Genomic DNA, 18,216 nt, shown 5'->3' on the forward strand with positions numbered 1-18,216 from the left:
CGTATCCTCCAATTGTACTTTACTTAAAATATCGAAACTGAATCAACAGTCAAAGTTCCTTGATGTTTTAGAAATTACAGAAAGAATGGTGATTTTTGTTATACTAGATATGAAACAGTTACTGCTGTTGAGCCTGTTATATTTAACATGGAAAGGTGATGTGGGTTGACATGTTAGTGTTTTACGAATTATGTTGAATATTAAACTTGAGTTTATTTGAATGGTCTTTTTTCTCTTTATGTTGCTGACTGAATAAAGTGATAAACATATATCATGTTAACTGACTTTCAATATGCAAATCTGCCATTCATCTCGCACTACAATTGATACAAACTCCCTATGAAACAAAATATATCAGAACTATATTTTGGTTCTGTCTGGAGTTTCATGGGTATTGTTTCCATACTGAAAATTGAACACTTTTGGAAATGATATACAATATGTCCTTCTGATGAAAAAAATATTCATACAATTAAGTTACAAAGAAACATGCTATCAGATCGGGTATTTCGAATTTCTAAGATGTGGATATCTCTTGTACTTAATGGCACTTAAACATAAAGGAACATGTATCAACTTGGGACACTAGGAACACTTATCCAGAGATCTGCCACAAACAGTACCCCAGCCGTACTAAGTTAAATGTACCGCTTTGTAAGACAATCCAGAAGGATTTCTGCTTGAAAAAGCGACACCAGTCATGAGTACAAAAGCTGCTTCGATAACATATCCGTTCACGTCGCATACCTCAGTATGAAAGTGAGGTTAATAAGGTATAGGCTTACCAAGATAACATTTTCAATCGTATGTCCCATACAGCTGTCACATACCTGAAACAGCTGGAAAATAAAACGAGTGTGCATGCTACTCGATGAATTTCTTTACAATCGAACTGTTTGAATGTTGATGGTCCAATGATGAAACCTTTTGCAACGTAAACTATGCTACATATTCATTGTCAAGATTCACGATCATAAGATAAAGACTGACTGGACGCGGCGACATGGTCTCTGATGATTTAATGATACTTAAAAACTTTCAATATAACATACTTAATCTCTGTAACAGCGCTAGATGCTGCCTTGTTATTTATAAATCAAGTCGACATTATGATTCTAAATAAACATATTTTACATTTCATTGTTACCTGGTTTAAGGTTTCATAAAACATAATGAGTTTTTGTTAACAAGGAAAAAAGATGAATATAATCTTTAAAAACATAATTAAAATATTAATATTGAGAAAGTGTTATTTTTTTAGAGCAAAGCCACATCGGACTATCTGCTGAGTCTACCGAGGGGAATCGAACCCCTGCTTTTAGAGTTGTAAATCCGTAGACTTACCCTCGGGGGACTATTGAGAAAGAAGTAGTTTACAGTGTAGAGTGTATGGACGTTAATAATCTTTATATGGGATAGACTAATCGACATTTAACTATTAGAACAGCAGAGCATGGATATGCTCAGTCACATGTTTACCAGGCCCAACATGGCCAGTGGTTAAGGCACTCGACTCGTAATCTGAGGGCCACGGGTTCGAATCCCCGTCATACCAAACGTTATAATGTGACGGTCAATCCCACTATTTGTTGGTAAAAGAGTAGCCCAGGAGTTGGCGGTAGGTGGTGATAACTAGCTGCTTTCCTTCTAATCTCACACTGCTAAATTAGGGACGGCTAGCGTAGGTAGCTCTCGTGTCGCTTTGCGTGAAATTCAAAAAACGTACTGTTGGAATTATTTGTCGAGAACGTAATATTAATAAACGTAAAATAAAAGAAAGTATTTTAACAAAGGAGTACAAATCTTTAATAAATAAAACACAAGAAGTAGATTTATACTTGTGTTAACTCAAGGTTATGTGGTTGACGTCATTGACGTCATCAGTTGGTTGTACTTAGTGTTGTGTACATCTGTATTGACTACCTCGCGGCCCCCCGCTAGTACAGCGATAAGTCTACAGATTTACAATGCTAAAAGCAGGGGTTCGATTCCCCTTGTTGGGCTCCGCAGATAGCTCGATGTGGCTTCGTTATGAGAAAACACACACACTACCTGGCGATGCCACCTTAACCGTGGCGAAACGTCTTTTTTTAAATGGTACATTTTTTAATTTCACATTACAGCTGTTCTTGAACTTTAAATAGTTTAGAGTGTGGGATACCTTCAACATTTATAAGACTTTGATCACTGTTACGCACATGACGGCCATTGGAAGTAATGATAAAAAAAAGAAAAACAATCTTACCTCAATTTTGGATATTGATATAAAAATTCGTTTTTCAGTATCATGAAGAAGTTTATGAGAGTAGCAACTTAATACTGAATATGTATTACTTTTATTCCCATAAAAAACATAAAGAAATAATGTTCACGTTTAATATACTTCTATTCAGACCTTGTTCAAATGTTTGGAGCCTGTTAAAGTTGTAGTAAGAGTGATATAGATTCATATTTTACAAAAAAAAAAGAAAATTCCCTTTCAAGATATACTAGCTCTTAATGGTTTACTCATCAGCTCCTATACAACTGGAAATGGAAACTAAAATTTTACTCCCACAGTTCTGTCCAAAAGTGGAAGAATTTGTGACCTAGAAAATGTTGAAATTTGATATGCAATGTGGTGCAAATATACATAGTTTTTGAAAACAAAATGATTAATATGTAAAAATCTATTAAACGTAATTTTATTTTATTCATGAGATATATTGACAAATGAAAACAACAACACACAATTTATTAGTCGAATTAATTTCACCTTAAAGTCTATTTGCCCATATCGTTCTAACTACGCTCTCGTAAAGTGTACTATAGATTACAAACAAGATGTCCATCGATGTAGCATGTACATAGAATTTTGATTTAAAATGTTCACTCCTTTGCTAAGAAGATTTTTCAAACAGATAGGTAGGCTAATAACTTAGAAATAAAACGTAATTATATTGTATATAAATTGTGCAATTCAACTTCAAACACATAAACACTAATAATGAAATAGACTATCAAGCAAGTGAAATAAAAACACAGGAGAACATCAAGTCTGGATTATTTAATAAAAACACAGAGGAGAACATCAAGTCTGGATTATTTAATAAAAACACAGGAGAACATCAAGTCTGGATTATTTAATAAAAACACAGAGGAGAACATCAAGTTTGGATTATTTCACTAAAATTCATATTGGTATTTGTGTTATTGGAGTCAATACGTCATACTGTAACTTGTGGCGCTAGCTGTACTTCTGCAGCAGAATGGTAAATCTATATCTGAGTCCTCGCGACCGTATTGGAAATAAATCGGTAATGGGCTTCAAAAACCATTGTTCTAAACTCGCAATAAGTCAGTTAAATTTTCAGAATAAAACATAATCTTCGGTATAAGAAAACTAATAACTAATACTATCCATATCTTGTTAAGAAGAACATTTCTAAATTATAAATTTCAAGACATAAACAACCCACACTACTGTAGGTAACTACTTGCAATGTTTTTATAGTGAAGTCATTACAGGGATTTGTAGCTTGAACAAATTGTCAGCAGTAATCTCCAGTCTTGCTTGCTTACGTTTCGCGATCACTATCTGTAAGGTTTGAAAATTATCAATTTTAAATATCTTTTAAATTTGCTGTGTCTGTAATACACAACAATGAACATAAATACGTCTAGAGTAAGAAATAGCCCACACTAAGCGCGTATGAAATTTTACTAGTAGAAAAACAGCCTTTTCAAATAAGACAAACACACCTACAAAATCGTTTCAGATACAGCGTCATGTCTTTTTTAAAGTATTTATTTATTGAGCTTGGTGGCTATGTGTTCGAAATTTCGTGTAAACGCATTTAATACGCGTCGGGTATCAAAGCAGTCGTTCAAAATAACATTGTATCTATAATGTATTTATAACCATGTACAATGTAAATCAACTTTTAAACAGGTCATAGATATTCGCAGCGCTTCATATTGTATAACAGTGGAGGTTTAAGTGCAAAATACCCAGGCGACTTTGTTTTAAGCTAGTGAAACAATAATAATATGACCAAATCGGGAAATTTTGATTTTGCCTACAATCATGCGCCCCCCAGTGGCACAGCGGCATACCTGCAGACTCACGCCGTTAAAAACGGGGTTTAAATACCCGTGGTGGGCAGAACACATGTAGCCCACTGTGTAGCTTTGTGTTTAATTCTAAACAAACATACAACAGTGAAATCATTTATTTTGGTTATTATCAATGTTCAAGTAACGATAACTATTGAAAATGAAAGTTTTGAGTGTTTTTGCCCGAATATTTTATTACAGTTATTTTTTAGCAAATTCCTGCGCAAACCCTATTACGAACCACTATCATGGTTCATTTCATAGTGTGCATTATTGGACATTAAATGAATGAAAAACGTATCTAGTGATTTTATGGGCATTTAACCAGTATTGCTCTGAAACTGTTCGTGGTGTTGAAAAATGGAAGAAACATGTTATTATTCGATCTTAAACCTATGGAAGAAGTAATTACTGATAACAATATAGAAAAATATTTCCTTATTATTAGGTACACGTTATCAGAAACATGTTGTCATTATTCCATTTTGAAGTTATGAAAGAAGTAATTACTAAAAACAATATAGATGAATGTTCTCTGAGTATTCGAGACAAGTCATTATTAGAAAAATATTGCTATTAAAACATTCAGAATGGGGACATCAGCTTGCTAACTGTGATGCAGTAAAAGTGAAATAAAACAGCCAACACTGAATAGCTTAGCACAATCGCCTATGTACTTGTCTCTAAGTAATCTGGCGGAAATTCTTGCGAAGATGATTAAATAGATTAGCAAACCAGTAAATTAGACACTCCATCAAGCTCTTTTATCTCCCAACCCATCTTATGTCCCTGTTCTCAATTTAGTTAGTGGAGGGTGGTAGACAATTGACAGGACTTGACAGAGTATGCTGTAGAAGACCACAGAGTGTGACAAAGTTCGGTATGATATATATTACAACAACAATGTCATATTAGGATTCTGAAGTGCTCGGGGATTGCCATGTATTCCAACAATATTGTTATAGTATAGTGCTGAAGTGTTCAGATTGCCATGTATTGTCACAATATTGTTAAAGTGCTCGGTATGATACGTATTCTAACAACGTTGTTATAGTCGAGTGCTGAAGTGCTCTGTGTGATATGTATTCCAACAATATTGTAGATCCTATCAAACAACCAATACATTTGGTTTTTACAATCCAATTCCAATAGATTTAGTAAAACAAGAGTAATAATTTCCCCTTCCAGATATTGTATATCACGACCTTCTAATAATTTTTGTGTTTTGCCAAACATAAACGGAGTTAGAAAACCAGGTTACTGCAGCTCCCGATTCAGATACTGATTAATATTTCTTATAAAATAACCAAACAGTTCCTCCAAGAATACATCTCGATTCTTTAACAATGTTACTGAGATAAGATCTGTACACAGAATGTTTGAAAGGGGGGAAGAGTGGATTCTCATTTGTGAGACCAAAACCTAATACATTTTGTGCGAAACATAATCAGCATAAAAAGCATGCTAACGCTATGGGGATCCGGGGTCGTGTACCCCATTAAATTTGTCAAAATGTGTGCTATGAGATTATATCTTAAGGCAATTTTGTACTAAATATAACTTAAATAAATGCATGGGTGTTCGCACAAAATTCACAAACATTCAACGAAAAGTCAAACAATCATCGTTCTATTTTAATGTTGCAGGGGGATCTAGACTTAAATTAATATAAATATGTATGTTTTATCAGAGTAAAGTACTGTACTATCTACATGCCGAGTAGTTATTAATTGTTAAATTACACTATTGATTTAAATGACTCTGCACAACAGTAGTATATTAGCTATTTCGATCTTTCCCTATCAAATCCTAACAAATACGTATTATTAGAATAAAATGTTAGCATGCTCTATTCTTCTGGGGTTCTCTTCCATAAATACCTTACGTACAGTTAATTTATGGATACAACTGTGATAACCAACAGTGTAATGAGGATTTGTCTATACGTTTAACTTGCTCTAACATATTATCTTGAAACAACTGAAGTGTGTTGCTGCTTGTTCATTGTTGATATTTATCGCCAATAAATCACAGACACCTACTGTAAAGAATTCAGCCTACAAAACGTAATAGTTGCAATATGACTTCGGGATTTCAATTACAAAATGTCAACAGAAGCCACTGCGTGCGATTATTTCAAGCCAAAAATTACTAATACTTCAGAAGAATCTAGACTACAGAAAACGTTAACTATCATAACTATCTGTGCTATATCTATAAAAGATTTTTTTTTTTTTACATTACACAAAATAGGGGGTTCGGCCGAATCCCCCTGAAACTCCCTGCGTACGTGTATGATGATAGATTATTACTCCTAAGCAGTGGCGGATTAAGACACCTCGTGGTTCGGGACAGTGAATAATATGGGCCTCCTTCATATATATTATTTTTATTGGACAAGACAAGCATTACTTGATCCTTTGCGGTGAAGTAAACATCTTGATCCACAAATGTGTGTATATTTATAGTTAAATTCCATTTTTCTATGTACATTTTTGATTGTTAATTATATTATAAGTTCTATTTTAGCAACATAAATCTTGATCGAAAAAATATTATCCGTAACTATAATGAAATTTCCAATAGCACTTTAAATTACAACAAAAAACATTTTCAGAACTCATTTCCTGTCTAATAAATCTACATTTTTTCCAAAACACATAGTAATGAAAATGAAATATTATCAATTATTATACATTAACTTTTATAATTTTTATTTTTCATGAAACGTCTGTGTATGAATTCAAATGAAATCCTTTGCAGAAAGTCATTCTCAACTGACATAGACAAAGCCTGTATAAGGAGATCTTGCACCATCGTAGAGTGCTTGGGATCTTTAATAAACTTTATCTGAAAAAACACGATATTTCCCCCTGTTGAATTTGTAATCACCAAACACAAGTACGTTCGCAAAGCTAATTCTAAATGGGAAAAACTTTATAGTAGACCTATCTATGCTATTTATGTTTTTTTTTTAAAACTTTGTTTTTCCTTAATTTTCTTTTATGAATTTTACTAAATTTACTTTTATCTTTTTACTGGACGTTTGTCGCAAATAGCTTAGCTGCTTTGTGCCATAAAACACTAAATCAACCAACCAACCAACCAACCTATCTTCGAATATAAAGGAATACATTTTTGAAGCTTACACGTTTGAACCAGACAGATTTTGAGAGTCTGATAAAATAGCATTCGAATTTATGTTGAAAATCGGTCTCCGAATCTTTCTACAATACCATGCAACATTCTACTTTACGGCAGTCATACTTTTACATTCGACTGAAAGTCAAAACAGCTTAAACACTATCACAGGCTTCTAATCATTGTGCCGAGGCTGTTGTATAGTTGTTCAACATAAGTTTCCACTCTCAACATTTGACTTACATGAAGAGTCGTATCATTGGCACTTCCATTAGCTAACTGCTTGTTAGGTTTCGCCCAGCATCCCGGAATTCTTGGGTTAATATTTTGTCTTTCGCACCAGTCTCAGTACTCATGAAACCATGATATAAGGTATTCGAATATTAGTAGGATTATTTTAGTTGCCACGCCTACTCCAATATCCTTGTCCTGAGGAACTTGGCGGGCTGCATCAACTCGCCCCAAAATGTGGTTCCATAGATCGTTAGAAAGATTTTCTCCAACCGCATTAACTGCCTTTGAAGAGCATTGCCTTCATGGTACATTTCAGTGTCTATGCTGATTTCTGTGGCTATATGTTGTAAGTTTTCTCTTAATTTATCATAACTAATGTAAATAGCTTTATTTTCACCTTCATGGCAGATCCTCTTTGCATTCGAAGGTCTCTTCAGAACAGAAGATAACCCAAAAGACTTGCACAGAATTCTATAGCGATGGGTAGAAATAGAGTAAAGAGCTACTGAACAAGCATGTAAAACAATCTAGCTTCAAGTCAACGATCTATGTATAGAGCGAACCCCAACCAAATTCAAGGAAAGAACACCACATGTAATATATATATAACGTTAGTAAATTTATTTGACGAATTTATGCCTGCATTCCTTTGTATCGCCCAGACCTGACATATAACTGTTTGAAATACCAATTCCATTCTTTCTGTACGATTAGTCCACTGCTGGGACAGCGGTAAGTCTTCGGATTTGCAACGCTAAAATTAGGGATTTGATTCCCCTCGGTGGACATAGCAGACAGCTCGATGTGGCTTTGCTATAAGAAAACACCACCAAACACCTGTACGATTAGAGTACTGTAGATACACGAGATTCTTCCTGTATGTCTTTCAGCAGGAAGAAGAAATATAAGGAATCTTATTTACATTGCGGCCAGTCTTTAAGATATAGCGAACTACCACAGTTCGTTGGTCAGTATTAGTCAACTCTGTTGTAGGGTCAAAACCAAGCGAGATGTATTTAGCTTCTTACTTTCTTGCATGATTTCAAGGATGCTTTTAATTATAATTATTAAGTTTATATATACGCATGTTGAATGTTGTTTAGAAAAGAGAATTCATGCATATTTGAATTGCTAATAAAATACAGCTATCATTTTATGTAAAATATTTTTTGCGAGTCACAAGATAACATAATTATATTTTGTTATTTATAATTATGCAATATTATCTAAATTAATTGAAACAATACCCTATAACACTTCACCGAAAACCAATGTATGTTAACATCTGTGCTTAACAACAACAATCTTTATAAGATGTGGCGCCATCTATGCATATATACATTAACTTACATCAAAGATAACAAAGCCCAATAGTGGCAATAACGGGAATCGAGAAGTTGTGTACCTTGCAATAACACGTCCCTTCTTCCAAACTATGAGCTCACAAATTTTGAAAACTACCATGGTTGTCAGGATATTTATAGCTACTCATGACAAAAATATGCTAAAAACACCAGCTTACCAAAAACAAGGGAAGGTTCTAGGAAAGAAAGAAAAACAGGCAGAAACAAAAGAGCAATATTTTGATGTTGTTTTAAATTATTCTAATTAAACTGCTTTCGCAATAAGCAATTAAAATATTATAAATTATAGCTGAAAAATTACTTTTTTACAGTAATGAGAAGAGAATAGCGTTTTTACATCATCATAACACCTAAACGGAGATTCATTATTTTAAAAAATCATAACACCAATAAAAAGATATACGAAATTATTCCAGCGTTATTTATGCTCTGGAGGATTTCAGTAGCAATGTTTATATCGAATGTATGGCATGTATTCTCATCTCGTAGTAGATCAACACAAGAGAGGCTTCTGGAGAGTTGGATAATTTATAATTATGTCTGAAACTTTTGAACTCGTTACATAAACCAAACAGATGAACAAGATTAGCAGTTACAGCAAGTAAAGAACGCCTTTTAGAATGTAAACAGTTCATTTGACACTGACAATCTCAACTGTCAAAACAATCTGGAAAGCTTCACTTCGTTTTGAACAAAATTCTAAAAACAAACTGTTTAGTCTTTGTAGGAAAGAGTACAACGCCTTGAACATTTTCGATCTTGAAGAAATAAAGTGGTAATATATACACATACACATATATACCTTATCACTTGAAATATTTTTTTTACACTTTCTTTATCTAAAAACTTGAAAAATGTTTGTTTAAAATCCAAATTGTTAAATTTAACAAACATTGATAATGTCATAAACAATTAAGTATTTGTATTTTTTTAAAAAATAGGTCAGTATTTTTCAGTTTACAAACAGCGTCCCTGACATTTAGAGGAGAGTTCAAGTCCCTTATTCTCAACATCAGTATGTTCTTAAATTAAATAAATACATATCAGTAAATAATTATCACGGATTAAGTTAAACACAAAAGTGTTTTGAGATACTTTTTATACCCGACACATTGGTATGTCTGTGGATTTATACTGCTCTAAACCTGGTTTCAATACCGGGGGTGGGCAGAGTGCAGATAGACCTTTGTGCTTAATAGCACACAAACATTTTTTTTTTTTTTTTTACAAAAGGAGAATCATAATAGTTTATCCTTTCAAAATCTTAGATAAAACCTTAAGTTTAATTACTTAAATGGAAATCTTCAGAGAAAAATAAATCTTAAGGTAATTCTGCCGTAAGACAGGTTACATATCATTTGTATGGCTTCTCCTAAAAAAACAAAACTTAAAGTAACTCATCTCTCAGAGAAACTACAGATTATTTGACAATTTTTTCATAAAATAAGTCTTAACGTTGCTCTATTTTCAGGCATATTATAAATTATTTTAGTGGCTTCTTTTAAGATAAACCTAAAATAGAAGTTTATCTGAAACCTGGTGAGTAACGTTTTTGTATTCATGTCAATTCTATTTTCCACCACCAATGATATATGCTAACTATAATATTACAACCATTTATATCGGGTTTAAAAATAATTTCTTTTCGTAGACTTAATTTATTTTTGGTCTTCATGACTATTACGTTTGGAGTACATGGGTCATGTCTGCTGGCTTTATAACACTGGTCAAATCTGACGGCTTCAGCATATCAGCCAAGTATATTTGCTTTAAAATACATGTGAATCTGAGACAGCATTTTGTTTTATTCGACGTCTGGATATTATAAAGTTACCTGACCTCGAGCTTGAATCTCAAAAAAGAGTATTTGATTTGGTTGTTGACTTCACTGATAATTTAAGCACTGTGTTTGGTCTCGTCCAACTGAACCTTTTACATTCAAAAAGCAAAAAGACAACCCACGTTTGATATAATACTTGTAATACCAATAATAAAAACATATATAAAAAACCTTAACACTATTACAGATTTAACAATTTTAACATGTTTGTTTTTTATACCATTAATAAATGTTTTTTTTTCTTCGGCGGTGCCTTTGATTTGACTTGATTATTGGAATTAAGCACAAAGTTACACAAAGGGCTATCTGTGGTCTGCCCACTACAGTATCACCGGTTTCTAGCGGTGTGAATATGCACAGATACCGCTGTGCCACTATGGGGACGGCTATACTTTAACAACATCTGACAGAACTTAAAAGAAAAAACATTTGGAAGATATATTGGTATGTATTACGTAATCATATTTTATGCCGAGAAAATACTACGAGTCAAGCTACGTTACATGTAGTTAGTTATACGCGACTTCACAGAACGAAAATATACCATAAATATTGAATCTTCATTTTCAATTAGCGAGCGCATTGTATCATCCATGCAACACGCATCTGCCAAAGTTCGTCTTGTTACAACACTTTAGAGCAAAATAACGTTTGAGGGTTCGGCTAGTTAAAGCTGAAAGAGGGGAGCAATGCAGCATCTCCTGGCTTGAAGTACAAGTACAGATTTTACTAGCTTTATGATTAAGGTTGGCACCTTCCCAATTTCTGACCAAAGTAACCAGTTGTTAGATTAATTTAAAGCATTTCTTACTATAGAACGTATTCGATTTAGGGGAATGAGACATGGCGTTACGAACTTCTTGGCAAAACCTATAATTTGGAGGCATTTTAGTAAAATACAGATTGCAATTGCAGATCAAATGGATGTGTGAAACATATGAATCTCGTTAGTATGTGTGTTTGTTAAAATCCGGATCCGCTTTAATTTGTAAAGACGTCAATCAGCTATTTAGATGAAAACGAGAAATGTCATTGTTAAAAAGAAAGAGTCGAAAATCTAAGCACAAATATTTCAGTGATTGCAACTCTAAATCTAAGAATATGGACATCGAGAAAGCCCGTCGAGCAATAGACTATTGGTTCGTGTTAAGATGTGCTTCATTTATTTGTATTAATAACAATCAAGATGAGATATATATAGGCCAGTATTGCTGACCCTCTGTTAGTTTTATAAAACATGTTCAGTTTCGTTTGTTTTTGAATTTCGCACAAAGCTACTCGAGGGCTATCTGTGGTAGCCATCCCTAATTTAGCAGTGTAAAACTAGAGGGAAGGCAGCTAGTCATCACCACCCACCGCCAACTCTTGGGCTACTCTTTTACCAACGAATAGTGGGATTGACCGTCACATTATAACGCCCCAACGGCTGGGAGGGCGAGCATGTTTGGTGCGACGGGGGCGCGAACCGCGACCCTCAGATTACGAAGTGCACGCCTTAACGCGTTTGATTCATTATCAGTTATTTGACCAGGCCTCAGGCAAATTACTCGATGTACTACTGCCATGTTCAGATGTCAAGTTACGCCGTGTTATAATTATAATTACTTTAATTACTGTGTGAAATTTTTACACTGTAATTTTCTATTTATCAGGCTTCTCGAACTACTGCATCAGTGTGTTCTTAACCAGGACAGGATTATCATGTAGGTATTTCATTATAATTGACTGAGCTGCCAACTCTTGATTAGGTGGCAAAGATGAATTTTTTTTTATCTTTATTGCCAGGTTGTTTGACTTCACATTATATGCTACATTATGCTTGTGACTTTAGCTCTTGTTAGAAACCTCTTCTATGGTTTGAGCAGGATTAGATATTTTAACAGTGAAGTACAATGTAGTTTCTTAAACAAATGGAATACAATACAAAGTGTTTCGCTTTTTATTTACTTAATTAACCACTAAATGTTCTGTAATCCCAACTTGACTACTTTTTTGTCTTAAATAACATTAAAACTAAGAGTGATTTGACTAAAACTCAGCACAGCCATATTGAATTAACGTTTGTTAAACACGATATATGTTGATACTTGCCTGGGAATATTAAACTGTTTATTACTTGCTGCACAGTGGGCTATCTGCGAACTGTCTATCGTGAGGAATCGAACCGCGGATTTTAGTCTGTAAAATTACCATTGATCCGCCAGAGGACGGAAGCCTTTGAGTGGACACCGAGCATTATTTCGTAAGTAAAGGCATAATAAATAAACCGATATGCAACAGTTTTGTAAAGAAAACAACACGTTGATAAATAAGTAAGCCATGTTTCTGAACGTTTTAAATATTAATTTTGAAAAATTACGCCCTACTAAAATCATTTTTTTTTTAACACGAGGCATCCAAAACTTATTAAATATGGTTGAGACTTCGGGAACTGTTATGTTGACTCGAAGAATGAGGTTTTAGGTTTTTTATGGGTAAATGAAAAACTAACCCTAGGCTGCAGTCTGTCTTCTTTTTAAACTATTATCACCCTTAACAATTGTAAAGAACAAAAACCGTTAAATACTTCGTAATTGTTGCAGTAACTCACAGCGATATTTCACCGAAAATAGAATACAAGATACTGGCGTAAAAACCAATCACCAGGAAATACTCTTTAAAATTTATATTCCGGGTTGAAACCGTATCTTTTGACAGCATTTATAAATTATGCTGAGCTATTTTCTATTGTTTACCTTTTTACAGTTATTTGGTTTAATTGTTCTTGAAACAATAAATTGTATTGTCAAAAGCATGTATTTAAACGACACGTCTCAACTACTAACAGGTCTGGTGGACTTGTTTTTGAATTTCGCGCAAGTCTACCTGAGAGATATTTGCGCTCACCGTCCCTGATTTATAACTTATAGACTAGAGGGAAGGCAGCTAACCAACACCACCCGCCACCAACTCTTAGACTACTCTCTATCAACTAAAAATGGAATTGGCGTCATATTATAATGTTCCCAATGTCGAGAGTTTTTGGTGACGGGATTCGAACCAGCGACCCGCAGATTACGAGTTGAAAACTATCTACCAGGCCGTTCCAGGCCTGCTGCTACATGGGACTTATGAAGGACAGTAGCAGTTGTCACAGATGATGAGTTGGACTCAAGATATTAGGAGGAAAGGAAGTTACAAAACAACAATGGTAGAATAGACGTTTTTAACAACAGGTTAAAGTTTTGAAGGCTATTGGACTTGCTAATGTGAACAACAGCCTAACCTTCCAAACTTGATTAATAACAGGTCTATGTAAACTTTGAGAAAACTTTATGGAATGAAATCGCAGATCTAACATGAAAACTTTCACCTAGTATTTTAATGACCTCACACAAGTACACGACAGAATACACGGGAATTAATGACCGTATACAAGTACATGACAGAACACACAGGGAATAATGATTATACACAAGTGTAAGAGTAAACACACAGGAATTAATGACTATACACAAGTGCAGGACAGAACACATATGAATTTCATACTGCTGGATTTCACAGACATTCTGGAACCCTTGTGTTGCTCATTACTACAGTGAATGAAAGGCAACAAATTTCAGACGCCTTGAGCTTCGCAAATGGTTCAATGAATGATGGAAAATCCTAGAGTAATCCTGAAATTTTTGTTTACTTCAAATGAACAGATCAAGTTAAACGTTAACCTGAAGATGTTTCAATATGTAACAGCCACACTGAGAGGAGCAGTGCGGATAGTAAGCTGACGTCAGAGCACTTTAATTATTTTAGACTTGATGTACTGGTAGTAGTAAAGAAAACTCTAAATATCTTGTTGTGTTGTGACTTTCTCAATAACTGTTCACTGAATATATTATTGGGATTCTTGAGTGAGATAACTGTTTTCAGCATAACAATAAACCATGCGATGCCAGATGCAATGCACTGTAATGGTTTGAGACGTAACGCCCAGAATTTAGCTTTATCAGTCACAAGCTGCATGTTCAAACTAAAACGATTTAGAAAGTTTAGAAATATACACTGAAACAGTGATGTTTCTTTTGATATATTAATTAGTTAATTAGATATAATTCACGCACAAAATGTAATTCTGAACTTAAAAGAGATAAAGTTCGTTTGGTGTGTGTTGTGTTTCGAAGTGGATTTTTCATTTATATTCTAATATAACATGCACATTTATTTTCAACATTACGCTTGCATTTCCTTATTCAGTGAACTCCTACCATTGTTGGTTCCACTTGATATCCCATTTTTCGTATTTCGTTCCGATTGCCCACTTCTTCGACCAGAACTTCCCAGAGATGGCGCTGGAATACTGCTCAAGGTGTCTTTTGAACTGGGTTGTGTAGTGTTACGGCTGTTGTTTCCTTTGAAAGGAGTGGGCAACCTTAAGATAGGAATATCATTAGCAAAATTATCATGTGTTGAAACATTGAACAAGAAGTACAATTATCACAATCTTTACTCACATACGATAATTAATATTTATAAATTAATGATATTAGTCTATGCATTTTAGTACACTTGTAAACGCACACCATTGCCATCTATTGATAAAATTACAAATTGAGCAACTAATGAATGGTATTAGCCCATTCAAAGACAATTGATAAATGCATTTCACCAGTGGTCTTTGTTTCATAACTTTCAGTAATTGTTTACGGTGATAACTTAGTGCTTTTGTGCACAAAATTGCACAAATACATTTTCATTTCAGTTATTAACCTTCGAGGTCCTATGTAAGATGTAAATATTTTGAAAAGTAATTTTTACTAGACGAGTAAAAAATCAACATCAGTAATTCCTGAAATTCAGCCACACTTATAAAATGTTCATATATGAGGAAGACTGAATTAGTACAAATTATTCCAACTGTTCAAATACTAGTGTCGAAGAATTTAACTTTAACTCGTCCTGTTTAATTGTATGTGGTTCAAGGTTATGATCTACAATAAATGAAAGTCGGAGACATATGGTAGTTTAGCTAGTTTAAATAGTTGCAGTTTCGCTACTGTCTCCGTTTTTACTTTTCAGGAAACTCCTAATTTTACAGAATATTTTTGCAAATTAAATATATAATATATCTGATATTGTATTAACAAATAATACAGATTTTCCTATTATAATATCTAACGTATTTTTGAAGGAGGTTTAGTTTATTAAATCAAATATTTGAATGTTATACAGCAAAGACGTTTGTACGTTGCAAATACTCACTTGGAGAGCATATCACCACCAGTAGATGGCGGCACCGATGGTTTCCCCTGCGCACTGCCAGTGTTGGAGTTTTGGTTTGTGGCGGAAACCGCCAACTTTTGTGCTTGTTTATATCGTGATAAGTTGAAGAATAGACCCAGGATAGACTTTAGATTTCCATCCCTAATTTCTAAAATTCACAAACAAAAGCAGATATGAAAATGGTTTTAGTTCATAGCAATTTTCATTTAAATATAAAACGAACATTAAAATAAAAAAAGAAATTCATTTTTTTCTGAAACCAGATAAATAAAAAATTCGGCGAATAAAGCTTTTTTTGCATATGTTTCCGACGTATTACGCGTAGTTAGCACACATTAGTCTATCATCAGAGCTGGTTGTCATGATAAACAACACGTGACTTTGGTAAACGCTTCAGATGTTATGCAAATCCGGAGACTAGTTTCAGCCTTCACAAGTGCTTTCTCGAAACTTAGTTGAACAAAATGATTCAAGACGCCAGCTCATAGTACCTTAATCATCCTTTTCCACATATACTTTCCTTGGATACTGTAATTTTTGTTAATCACTATTTACTGATATAATACCTCAACACGGTTACAAAATTGACTGTGAATCAAATAAGCAATGTCTAATGAGACGAAAAATTATTTTCGGTGTAATAAACAAAAACATCTATAATTACCTAAAAAAGAAGACAAAGCTGTACTATCAACAACAACAAAAGGAAGAAAAAACACAATTTCAGTGTTTTATTCTTTCTCAACACTGGTATTATTTTCCGATGATGTGTAACAGCATACATTTATGCTTGTTAGAACGTAAATCGAAAACGTTTATCGGGATTCCTACAGTTAAATCAACATGTTACCGATAGGTTAACAACCTATGATATCCTTACTCAGCGTCACTCTTGTCCTGGTGTTTTATACGTGTTTGTGCGAAATTTGTATGTTAGGTCACGATATGACAACCTCATTCGGAGCCACTTTTCAAAGTGTTTCCAAGGCTTGTAATTAGGTTTTGTATGCCAGAACTATATACTGTACAAGAGCAATAAAACCTTGATGAAAGTGACAATGAGCCAGAACTTAAGTGTACAATTAAATTAACGTCTAGAGAAGATAAGACATATTTTCACAATTTTTTTTACAAACTGCCGTCAACTTCTGCCACGTGCTGTGAATGATACTACAAGAAACCAAGTCGTATTTTTTCTAAACAAAAGCAATAATTTTTTGTTTGTTTTTTTAAATTTCGCGCTAAGCTACTCGAGAGCTATGTGCGCTAGCCATCACTAATTTAGCAGTGTAAGACTAGAGGGAAGGCAGCTAGTCATCACCACCCGGCCCCAACCCTTGGGCTACGAATAGTGGGATTGACCGTAACATTATAACGCCCCCACGGCTGAAAGGGCGAGCATCTTTCATGCGACGAAAATTTGAACCTGCGATCCTCAGATTACAAGTTGAATGCCTTAACCCACCTGGCCATGCCGGGCCAAAAGCAATAATATAACAAGCATGTAAAAACTGTTCTTGTTTTGCTGTTTTCACAACAACAGAAAATTAATGTGTGTGCACCTCTCGGCAGTTTCCAAAACCTTATATAGGGACATTATATACAAAACGTAAAACGAAATCCTTGTATAAATTCATAAATAAATAAAAGAAAAAACAAATACGATAAAACATTGGAAATTTATATTTGTCTATTAGATTTTTAAAAATTATTACCTTATAGCGATAAGATAAAATAAAAAAGTTTGAGTCTTATATAAAACAATCAAATAGTTTCGAGAGGGAAATAACAAACATTAACTTTGATATGCATTCTAACTTAGTTTAATTTAAAACGATAGGCGAGATACATTGATAGAAGATATAGATAAGGCCCACCTTTGGCGGTCACTCCTTCCACATTCACTCCAAGATTTTCAAGGAACGTAAGACAGATTTTCAGATTTTCCACCTGAAATTGAGATTTGTTTTGAGTTAGTTCAGATTCGAAATCATACACTAATCTGACCAGTGAAAGCATTTAATTATGTAATGAATTTTGTATAATATCATACGTAGCAGGGACGTTGTTAGCTTTATTAAGTATTTTAAGTATATCAAATCACTACAAGGAAGGGTACAGAAACAATGTTTACAATAGTATGGCTTTAAGCAAGAACAGATTAACCCTCTTTTAATCAAGTCATTGAGAGTAAGTATTTGTTTATATCATGCTTTACAAGGTTGAAGTGATTTAAAATATTTATACCAAAATAAATTTATAATTTTATAAAGATACACTTTTCGT

General features: G+C 33.9%; 1 protein-coding gene across 8 annotated transcripts in view; it reads right to left on the minus strand.

Annotated features, from left to right (window-relative positions):
* LOC143232446 (neuron navigator 3-like) overlaps positions 1–18,216 on the minus strand; it is a 260,645-nt gene that overhangs the window by 176,338 nt on the left and 66,091 nt on the right. For all 8 annotated transcript variants that reach the window (XR_013017532.1, XM_076467907.1, XM_076467906.1 and 5 more), the window contains 3 exons: positions 17,808–17,880; positions 15,910–16,078; positions 14,916–15,079 (listed from right to left, as the gene is read on the minus strand). Coding sequence is in view for 7 of the 8 variants with exons in the window: in XM_076467907.1 (XP_076324022.1) it covers positions 14,916–15,079; positions 15,910–16,078; positions 17,808–17,880 (406 nt within the window). In the remaining variant the exon portion in view is untranslated. The remainder of the gene's footprint in view (positions 1–14,915; positions 15,080–15,909; positions 16,079–17,807; positions 17,881–18,216) is intronic.

The sequence above is a fragment of the Tachypleus tridentatus genome, chromosome 11, assembly GCF_004210375.1.
Source record: "Tachypleus tridentatus isolate NWPU-2018 chromosome 11, ASM421037v1, whole genome shotgun sequence".
NCBI classification, from domain to species: domain Eukaryota; kingdom Metazoa; phylum Arthropoda; class Merostomata; order Xiphosura; family Limulidae; genus Tachypleus; species Tachypleus tridentatus.